Source organism: Curcuma longa, chromosome 11 (genome assembly GCF_044706935.1).
Source record: "Curcuma longa cultivar G26 ecotype Majalengka, Jawa Barat chromosome 11, ITB_CL_G26_1.1, whole genome shotgun sequence".
NCBI lineage: Eukaryota > Viridiplantae > Streptophyta > Magnoliopsida > Zingiberales > Zingiberaceae > Curcuma > Curcuma longa.
This window is the reverse complement of record NC_133871.1, coordinates 511,091-522,415: the sequence shown is the minus strand read 5'-3', so window position 1 is coordinate 522,415 and position 11,325 is coordinate 511,091. Positions and strand designations below refer to the sequence as shown.

General features: G+C 42.1%; 1 protein-coding gene across 1 annotated transcript; it reads left to right on the top strand.

Moving 5' to 3' along the window:
• The first annotated feature begins 6,187 nt into the window (after positions 1–6,187).
• LOC141841915 (peroxidase 31-like) lies at positions 6,188–7,210 on the top strand. The gene has a single exon (XM_074730111.1). It carries the CDS (start codon positions 6,188–6,190, stop codon positions 7,208–7,210), a length of 1,023 nt encoding a protein of 340 aa, XP_074586212.1.
• Positions 7,211–11,325: the final 4,115 nt, after the last annotated feature.

The following is an 11,325-nucleotide window of genomic DNA, read 5'->3' as shown; positions in this document are numbered from 1 at the left end:
TAAGGAGGCTTCGACCAGCAGCTGTAGACAACAATTTCATACGCCGTCCTTCTAACAAGAGCCACTACTGAACGCGAACGGAGTCAGACACATGCAACCGAGGAAGATCCAGGAGGAGTGCGCGGCGCTCAGGACTTTCGGATCGGCTAAGTGTTTGGTTTATTTGTTCTTTATTTATTTGTATTATTTCTTGGACTGTAAGACGGGTTACTTCACCTCCGAACGACATTCGAAAAAGAGACCACTAGTGGACGGGCGCCTCCCGAATTAGGCCTTGGACGTACTAACCCTGGGGGGTTAGGAACTAAGTAAATCTCGCATATCCTCTATCTCTTATTTATAATACGCTGCTTAAGTATTCTAATAGTTAACTAAAGATTTTGAAAAAGTGACACGCGCTATTCACCCCCCCTCTAGCGCGTATTCCGATCCTACACATTGATCCTCTTTTCATTAATGATGCGTATAATTCTTGATTAGTTTTAGTTCCCTTTCTTTCTCCTGTCTATATTGCTAGATTCAAGTTAGATAGTAAGCTCGTTGTCATAGACCAAGGAGCCATAATCAAAGCATATAAACATATGATTAGATCCATAGAAAATAAAAGACGTACCTAACAGTAAACCCTAATCTCCGACCCATAGAACCGATTTGAGAGTTCTTCTCACGAAGTAATGATAGCAATCTAGGGAATCACAGGGCTCTCGTGACAGGAGCCTCCTTGAGAAAGTTTTCCCAAGGTATGGCTACCGTAACGAACTCTCTCATAGCTTTCATGATTATCATAAAACTTAAAGGGTCTATCCTAATTCATTCATGTTATGAGTTGCAATTGAGATAGACACATTATTTTCTTTCTTTCTTCTTCCCATAGACGTATTTGATTTTATCTTTGGACAAATCCCTTAAACATAATCCTATGTTGAAATAAAGAAATGCATTCATCAATAATCATTATAGTGAAACAGAAGCCCTAGAATTGCTTTCTAAATTAGTTTTGTCACTGTTTTCATTCAATCTTCTTGTTTCTCTCCCTACACACACCTTTTCTTGATTGTCTAGATAACTACCTTTGCAAATATTTTAATACTCAACAACATAGTCCCAGTTGATGATATTTTTATTATTTGACGAAACCATGCACTTTCAGTACACACATATCAAGTTTTTAACATCATTATTGGGTGCGTCTTTTATTGATATTTAGTCTTATTTGTCATTTAATTAATTAGATTCTTTCTTTTCTCTTTACTGTAATTTTTCATTTTTCCTTTATAGGTGGATAGGGTTTTTTTATGCGAAGATCTACACTAACAATGTAAATAAAATTTGAATTTAAATTCAAAATGAAGCACAAGATCTACCTCCAGGCCTCCAGGTAATGTAACAAAGAGAACATCTTGAGGCCCTTCTGTGATGTCAACTTCCACAAGAACTCATGCGTAATTGATCCTGCCACGCTACCGTGTTATTTGATCCATGTATATCGATCGACCGAGTTGTGAAACCAGTTTGCTCAGTGCATGGATTGTCTAGCAGTTCAGAGGTAGGTTGGATATTTGTATCCATATCAATAGTCGCTGGAGTTCCTCCCATTGAAAGAAAAACCCCTTGGCAACGATTTGAGGCACAAGGAGCATCCAAGCGCTATGTATGGTCCCCCTCATAGGACCTTATCACAGTCTTCTACATTTTGGAGTTTGAATAGCAGCCACATAGTCTTATGGATTTGCACATCATATTTGACCTTCCATCTTTTTGTCTTGGCCTTGATGATCGGCCATCCAAGGAAGCAACTGACGAATTGACCAACCATGTCACGTCCCGAGAGACGGCTGTCCGAGAAATTTCGGCAGTATCTCCCCTGTAACAATTCACTTTCCTTGGATACAACGATAATAAGGCCTACCTGGTCACCATACACAAGTCAAAATATGAACTCCGTACTAAACAATATAAATAAAGTCCACTACCAATTATATAAGCATGCACCACCACAACTAACACATACGAAAATTCACAGGAAATAGAACAGTTTCTGACACAATACGACATAAAACGATTCCTGACACAATAAACTCCGAAAATGTAAGCAAAAGGAATTTAAGCAAATTGTAACTCGACACGGGACTAGCAGCACGGCTCTCCAGACAGACCTCAACCTGAAAAGATAAAAGCAACGGGGTGAGCTCAATGAACTCAGCGGATATCTAGCAGATATGTACAATAAGCTAATCTAACAGTAATAATCATACCGGTACAGTAATAAATACAGAACTGAACTGCTGAAGAAATTAAACTGTACATACCAGAATCATATAATACCATAATGGTAATAACCCTGCGACAAATATAATATCACAATCACAATGCATAATATCTCCTGTATGTGCATGTCAACATATACAACAAGTAATAATAAATGCAGCAAACAATAACAATGCAATTCATGCAATATTCACATGATGGAATGTCCTGTCGGAGTACACCTATCCTCCTACCCCAAGTCATATGGGGGAGCAACGCTCTCATCTTCTCGTCATAATGCGAAGGAGGGATCCCTGTAATGCTACCACGCTATGGCACTGCTACCTCTGGTGCGGCCGAGCGGAGCCCTAATGCTACCACGCTATAGCACTGCTACCTCGGGTGCGGCCAAGCGGAGCCCTGACAGAGCAATTGCACACACCCTCCTGATGCACTACTATCTCATGAGTGGTTATGTGTGCAGATCCTGTAACTAGCGACAGACTCAGACTACAAAGGAGCCGATGATCGCTAGTATGCAATCATGCAAAATGATGCAAGACACTAATGCGCATAATAATAGCCAATCTATGCCAGTAACGAAACAGTATAACAAGGAAGGCATATCATATGTACCAAGTAGTAACTTACCACAACAGAAATAACACATAAATATTACTACTAAATCTAGCAAACTATACATATCAATAAGACAAATCTAAAAAAGATAAGTCGAGATACCCGCCTTTCGAATGTAGTCCGTATCAGAAAAGAATCTCCGGTAGCAATTCAATATCCTTAAATTCGGTTGCCCTAATCCAACTCTGATTCTAGGTTTTCCTGCTACTTCACGCTGGGTTGCTGCCTCCACCAGATTAGACCTGTTCCCACCTGCTTAAGCCAACATTCCTGATGTTTGAGTTCATATATATCTAGTGAGTAGCATTCAAATTCTGATGGATAGTAAACCCATATATTGTAGTTCATTTTCCTGGCCTTGCACGTTTTGTCTGGTCTAAACAAGCCTGACAACAATCTGCTGCACTTTCTTTTGCATTTTCTCCCTCTTTATAACTATGTTTAAAGGAGTCAACTTCCTTAGAACTACTTCCATAACCACTTCCAAAGCTGCTACTGCTATATGAGGCTGAACTCGATTTATAGAATATTCCTTTCGATGACAAGCCAACATACTTATCTCGATTTACTGTGGCTTTGTCTCTTACTGCTTGTACCTTTTCCCTGTCATTCAATAGAACTAATATAGTTTCAACTTTCCTTCGTACATTGATTCCAACATCCTTCCCATTAGACTCAGCATACTCATACTCATTGGTGGCATCAAGAACCTTCTGTTGGATCTCGGGAACCTTGAGAACTTTTAGATTGGCCTCTCTTTTTACCTCTCGAACAGTTTGATCGAGGGCCTTCACGAAATCCATGGCCGGAGCAGTCGAATAAAGAGATCTCGATCTAGGGGCCGTTTCCAGGGAGCAGGAAGGCCGGCGATTGCGGCGAAGGTTGGCCGGAGATGCAGCGAGTAGAGAGGAGGTGGTCATCAATGTCGCCATCTCGCCCGGAGGAAGCCGAATCTCACAGCAGGTAGAGGGGCAGCGCCGGCGAAGATCGTGGCTCCTCGCTGATAGCCACCGCTGCTCCTTGGGTTTTCCTTCTCCTTCATCGCGGGCGATTGAGTCGGGCAGAGCCGCTGGCGACGGCTTCGTAGGGCTTCCGCGAGCAAAAAAACCCATGAACAGGGTGTGATGTCGCGCGGAAGAGAAACGGCTAGGGTTTCCAGCGTGAACCGGGAGAAAGAAGCCAAACCGGATTGGGCTTGAACCTGGTTCATTAGGATTACGGTAGCAAACCGGTTCACCTTTGTTCCGCTTGATTTACTAACCAAACAAATTCTGATTTGACCCAAATTAATTTTATTTGTTTCGTCTTCACAAGATGAAACTTCTCATCGCATCCGTTCTGACAAACTCTCTTCCATAATGAACCAAACTAAGTTGGTTCGATTTGATTCAGTATCAAATACTTTTGTTCACTAACCAAATGACCTCTAATTTGAACGAAATAAATTTCGTTCATTTCGTCTTCGCAAGACGAGCTCAAATTTTCACATATATTACAAACCAAGCCATCACCCACTGCAGTTAAAATCGTGTCAACATCCTCGTTTTCAAACGTAACCTTACTAGGGCTTTGTAAGAATTAGTGTAGGACATTCTCTTCATTTAATAATCTATTTGAAGAGAATTCGCTTTTAGATGCCACCCTCTGGTGACGTGGTCGCTTCAGTGTTTTTGGTTCTTTCCAAAAGTGATAGTACTGATGGTGGTGCTCCACCAATCCTCCCTGGTGCACCATTACCCTGAGCATGAGGTTGAGGAACGTTTGCCGTCCTCACTAGAGGAGCCGCCATAGCACTACTCCCTATCGCCCGCTGCCCTTTGTCTGCCATCAGATTTGGAAAGTTGGTGGCTATGGTATGTCTATGCCCAATGAGCAAGCTTCCAAATCCAATTGTAGTTTCTAATATCCCTACTTGTCGGCCAAGGCTAGGAGGTCTCAAATTGGATCAGATAACTAGTATGAAGAGAAATATTATTTCCAAAAATGGCCAAGATATCCTGAACAAATCCAGAAACAAGATGGGGGAAATAGCTACTCTTCCGAATAAAAAAAATTGACGAGAATTTTCCTTGTGTGAAATTCAGCCACAAGGATCCACCGTGTAAACCAATGATTGGCTTACACAAAACACATCAACCCCGTTGTCCACGGCACTAGCTGAGCTTGTCAGCTCTCTTCCACAATCCAACCTTCACTGGCCTTGAGCCTTCACCAACGATAAAAACCTTGATTCATCATTGGTTCTCCAACCACAAGAACTCCGCCCGACTCTCCGGACCCTCCTAGGTGTTGCCACAACTCCGAAGAACAACCTCCGATGAAATTTACTCGTATGACACCCAAACTCACATAGAGAAACTCCTTCCCTGTGTGAGAAGGTTCCCAATAGTGCCACCAAGAGCCAACCACAATGCCTCCCTCTCGATTAGAATCCGATGGATAAGAGCACTCTCATGGGAATTTTTCTATTTAAACGTTACTCCTCACCCGTGATGATGTTCTAGGCTCTAATTAAGCATCCCAGTAGCTTCAACAAATATCAACTTATGTGCTGCAGTGAGATGAAGATGACCTATCAATAGGTTACTAGTGCTATAAGATTGCAAAAAAAAAAAAAAAAAAATCGCATATTTATTGTAATTAATATTCCATCAGAATAAGCGTTTGGGCGGTTATTGTCGTGTGTAAATGAAAGTTTTCAAGTATAACAGTACAGGTGGAGACGATTCCGTTGTTATGAAGAGGTAAATCGAGAAGTTGTAATAATCATCACAGAGGAGGGTATTATCTCGACTTCGTCGAAATTCGACCCTTGTCTACTTCAATAAATCTGTTTCATCGTAACCAACTCAACTATGCTTCGACCCGTTACTTAGACATTGGTTTGACATAGTTAATTTGGAAAAAATAATATTGACAGAGGAGTATTTTAGGAAATGGATGTGTGCGATTTAGTAAAATGTAAAATAGAGTATTTATAAAATGTGTCCTAAATATAAATACAGCTAATTTTATTTATAAATCATACAAACATTGAGATATGCTGTTGTTGGAAAAACAGAGGACAGCGACTTTGTGTGTGTCGCTTTTAGTCTCCCTCGCTGTCTCCCTCCCCTGATTCGCCTGAATACCCTCCTAGCCTTTGTCTCTTCTCCTCCATTTCCTCTCCTCCCTACTCATTCTCTCTCTCGTCGCTATCTTGGCCTTTGTAGTGAAACCTACCCGTTCAATCACCATTGTCGTCGTTTCCCCCATTGATTGCAGAGCCCATACAATTGGTTCACCTGCAATTGATTAACCCATGAGGAACAAACTCGCATTTGTTGTTACCATGACGGCCCCGGTGGCGGCTGCCTTGGCCGCAACTCTCCTCCTCTCCCTGGCGTCCCCCGCCGCGGCTAAGCTCTCCGCCGCGTACTACCAAAAGACGTGCCCTAATGCAGAGCAGATCATATCGGAGGTTGTCACCAGCAAGCAGATCTCCAACCCCACCACAGCCGCTGGCACCCTCCGCCTCTTCTTCCACGACTGCTTCGTAGGCGGCTGCGACGCCTCCATGCTCATCTCCTCCAACGTCTTCAACCGCGCCGAGCGCGACGCCGACGACAATATCTCCCTCCCGGGCGACGCCTTCGACACCGTCATACGCGCCAAGACCGCGCTCGAGTTGCAGTGCCCCGGCGTTGTCTCCTGCGCTGATGTGCTCGCGCTCGCCACCCGCGACCTCGTCCTCATGCTCGGCGGACCGTTCTACGCAGTGCACCTAGGCCGGAAGGACGCGCTCGGTTCCTCCGCGGCCACCGTCCCCGGTAACCTTCCCCGCCCCAACATGACCATCGACGAACTCATAGACGTCTTCGCCAAGAAGCAGATGACGGTGCAGGATCTAGTGGCGCTCTCCGGCGCCCACACCGTGGGCTTCTCCCACTGCAGAGAGTTCGCCTCCCGCATCTTCAGCTACAAGGGAAGTGGCGGCCACGACCCGACGATGAGTACGCAGTACGCGGAGGCGCTGCAGAAGGCGTGCGCGAACTACCAGAAGGACCCAACACTTGCGGCGTTCAACGATGTGATGACGCCGGGGAAGTTTGACAATATGTACTACCAGAACGTGCTGCGGGGGCTGGGGTTGCTGACCTCAGACTCGGCGCTGGCGTCGGACAAGAGGACGCGTCCCCTGGTGGAGCGCTATGCCGCCAACCAGACCGCCTTCTTCGAGGACTTCACCCACGCCATGGAGAAGCTGAGCATCGTCGGGGTCAAGATCGGCAGAAAAGGAGAGGTCCGCCGCCGATGCGACGAGTTCAACAACCTCTCCACCTGATCAACCCGATCCCCCTTCAGCCATTCTGATCTAGCAACATCCTATTTTCCATCTGGATCATGTATAAGAAGAGATACACGTCTACTTATACACATATCTAACCTACGTTTTGGGGGAAATCTACAGTATATATACGGTAAAAATTGAAAAGTCAGCCCCTTTTCTTAATCGTTAAAAGGTCCATGAAGGACATATCCCACATTTTGAAAACACCCATTAGCTTTTTCATCCATCATCCTCAATCACCCGATTCTCGTGCTTTCTTACTAAGCTTCGTTAGAAATTTTTGAATATTTATTTAAATTAAGGTTTACGTCAAGACTGATGTTTTATATGGTTTTAGGTTTTCTATGGTCCTGAAGAGTACATGGATTTCAAATATTTTTATTAATTTTAGATGATTGCGTCCAAAATTTTTGCCTCGTTGGACGTCAATGATGAGGCTTCTTTCGGCAACTTCCCCCCATCGGTTTACTATCTTGCTGGAATAGTGCAGGGCGAACACTGTCGTGTGATGACAGTAGGCCTGACTATACCTATCAAGATCAACACAAGTCACAAAGCATTAGAAATATCTCATGAAATTCCTTCGATATTTAAGTCACCCAGTTCAAAAATAAATATTTATTTATTTTTAATGAAAATAAATATATAAATCATCAATATATAGGATCATATATCTATCTTAGGATAGTTGTTTCTTTCTAATAAAGTATCAAATCTGAGTAGATATCTAAGAAAAATAATACATATATACATACCCTTGTGAATATCATCCTCATAACTATTGGGTTAGTATGTAGCTCAACTAACAGACAATCAATCAACGATATCAAGAAAATGCAACATGTATCCATCCCACAGTCGTTCTAGTACCAAGTCCAATACTACTGAAAAGACCGCAACCGCCTCAAGTAATGCATGTCGGCACCTACTAAGCTCCTCATCGCACTGATCCTCTAGCACTAGCTATCCGGTATCAATCAGAGTCTCCCCGCTCACCATATGTATGGATTGCAAGCTCAAGTCAACGCTGGTCTAATAGGCATGCGACTAGACATCAAAAAGAGTGCTTCTAGCCCTCGTACCTCCCATGGGATCCTCCCTCTATATGTCCCTATAGGATCGTTGAGAGCACTAGAGAGAGGGGTAAATGTTAGTGAGAGCCCTAGAGCCAATCATATGATGATTGATGTATGGACTCATTGTATCATATTCCTATATATTTATAAAGACATTTCTTTATGGTTATTATACTTGTATTGGTGCCAAATAACTAAGTATAATAACGTCCTTAAGTAGATGGTTCATATCTATATCAATCGATTAGTTGAATCGATAGTGAGATGATATAGAGAATACTACTTTTAATGATTTCTAGTCAAGTATTAACATTCAGGGACAATGTTAATGCGACGAAACTAGCATGTAGGTCAACATACTTAATCTCACAAGTCATGGATATGAGATATCAAGTTGACACATGGGTATGCATTGGAGAATATATACTGAATGACCCGCCATGAGAAAGTATCATGGATCGTTATATGAGTGTCATATACTTTCTCATGTGGCTATTAGTATGACTATTAATCCTTGGACCTGAAGTCACCATGGTTCCCTACATAAGGAGTTACTTACTTTGGCTTCGTCAAACGTCACCCGTAATTGGGTGGACTATAAAGGCGATTACTGGGTATGTAACAAATTATGCGGAGGGATGTGAGTGATGTAGATGAGATCTATCCCGCCTATATGACGGGAGTGATATCGTAGTTCTTGATAGAGTAAGACCACTAAAGTGCATGACCATGCCCAAATGAGTCAACATGAGATGTTGAACTCATTTGATTGGAGTGAGTCTACTTGGAGTTCAAGATATAGATTGATTAGAGGATGACACGGTCTATGCCTCGGTTTGATCAATCATGATATCAAGGATAGAAGGACATTGTCACATATTGTGAAGAGTCACAATTAGTAGTCACAAAGGTGATGTTGGATCTCAACATTCTTGTAACTTGGGTAGTAGTGATGTGTTGCTAGATACCGCTCACTACTTATGCTTCTAAATGAGTTTAGGAGCATTGCCAACGTTACAAGAACCTATAGGGTCACACACAAAGGGCAATTAGATGGAGATTAGGTTCATATGATGAACCAAGAGGATTAGATTCATGTGATGAATCAAGTTGGGTTAAGTGTAATCCAAACTAGACTAGTTGAGTTGATTTGATCAATCTTGGGAGATTAGAAGTCAAGTTTGACTTGACTTGAGAAGGAAGACTTAATGGTCAAGTTTGACTTGACTTGATGGTCAAGTTTGACTTGACTTTATGCCATGTCATGGTCAAGTTTGACTTGACTTTATGTCATGTCATAATCAAGGTTGACTTGACTTATGTGACACCTCATGGTCAATGCTTGACTTGACCATATGACTTCTAGGTGATGTGGCATAAATGGTGGCCATGAAGATGCTCCACATCATCAAGAATGCCACCTCATGGGAGTTATATAATGGATGTAACTCATGGCACATTAATGAAGGTTTTGTAACCTCCATTTGCTCTGAAGTGGCCGGCCACTATAGTGGTGAAGGAGATTGATTCTCATTAATTCCACTTTGATTGCTTCTTCCTCCTTGGAGCTTTCTTCTCCCTCTCCCTCTCCTCTCCAAGTCTTGGCCGAACCTTACTAGAGTGCTAGCACACTCTTAGGTTTTGGTTTCTCCACCTCTTGTATGTGTGAATACTTGTAGAGGGGTGACACTTGACACTCTAGGAGATCTAGCACCGTTTGGACGAGCGGGATACGCGAAGGGCACGCATCGAGGGTAAAGGTCTCTTTACATGTAGATCTAAAGTAGATCTAGGATTAGAAAAACATGTATGTGAAAAACTTTTATTTTCGCACGGATCCGGTGGCTTGGGGATTCGGGGTTTTCGCAACGCAAAAAGTGATTTTTGCGGTCTGAAAAGCCCAACAGAAAATAACGCTATTGGTAGCATTTTCGAATCTCGTAAAATTGTCTGTGAATTTTTGCGATCAGAGTTGTAAATGCAACAGAAAATAAAAATACAACGAAGAACATGCGAGTGTTTTACTTAGTTCATAGTCACAGGCTGCTACTCCAAGACCCACGATCAATTGACCGTTTACATTAGACAATCAACTAAATAACTCCCCTCTTACAAAAGGGAGTTAGTGATTACAAAAATATCGGAATAGTAATAACGATACCTATTAGATTTGAGAGGTGCTCTAAGATAATCGCTTTACGGTTATAATATTTATTGGATAAATAACAATTCATTATTTGAGTGCACATTCCATATGTATTTGATTGAATTTTAAACTCAAATACTAAATGTTTGTAATATGATTCATAGCATGAGAGAATTTGTGATTGGATTACAACTCGTGAGCATCTCTACATGTGCAATTATGAATGTATTGAAATTATCCCTAGTTGAGGAATTGATGAGCACGGACATTATCGATTCTGTCGAGGCTAACACGTTTAAACTCCTTGGTTAGTCAAGCAGCCGATTTCACTGCTTGAGACATTGGATGTTGAGAGTTAAATGTAGATACTGGTTAAAGGTAACCAGTTCATTGGAGTGACCTACCTTGAGACTTCATATGGTTCAATACAAATGTTAATGAAGATCTCAGTGCAGCTTAAGTGCGAGTTTCCTTTAACTTGTGGTATTTAAGTCACCATGGTCATGGAAGCTTATACTTTGACATTTTAAGTAAGCATCTCCGAGGAGGTGTGGACTCGGGATGATTGAGTATAAGTCGAAGTGTCCAAAGGTGTTTGAATAGCTCACAGAGGATTCACCGCTCTTTGAAAAGGAGACGTATACCCTGTGGTCGTTTGTCAGGATTATTACTAAAAGTCTTTGGCCAAAGCATTACATGTCAAGAGTACGGTACTCTTGGATACATGTATAAATTGTTAAATTTGAGAGGTGTTCTAAGGCAATCACCTTACAATTATACTATTTATTGGATAAATAACAATTCACTATTTGAGTACACATTCCATATGTGTTAGATTAGATCTTAAACTCAAATACTGAATGCCCGCAATACTATTCATAGCGTGA

Bases quoted from the DNA above. Each gene is read 5' to 3' on its own strand.
- LOC141841915 (XM_074730111.1), top strand. From the start codon at position 6,188: ATGAGGAACAAACTCGCATTTGTTGTTACCATGACGGCCCCGGTGGCG.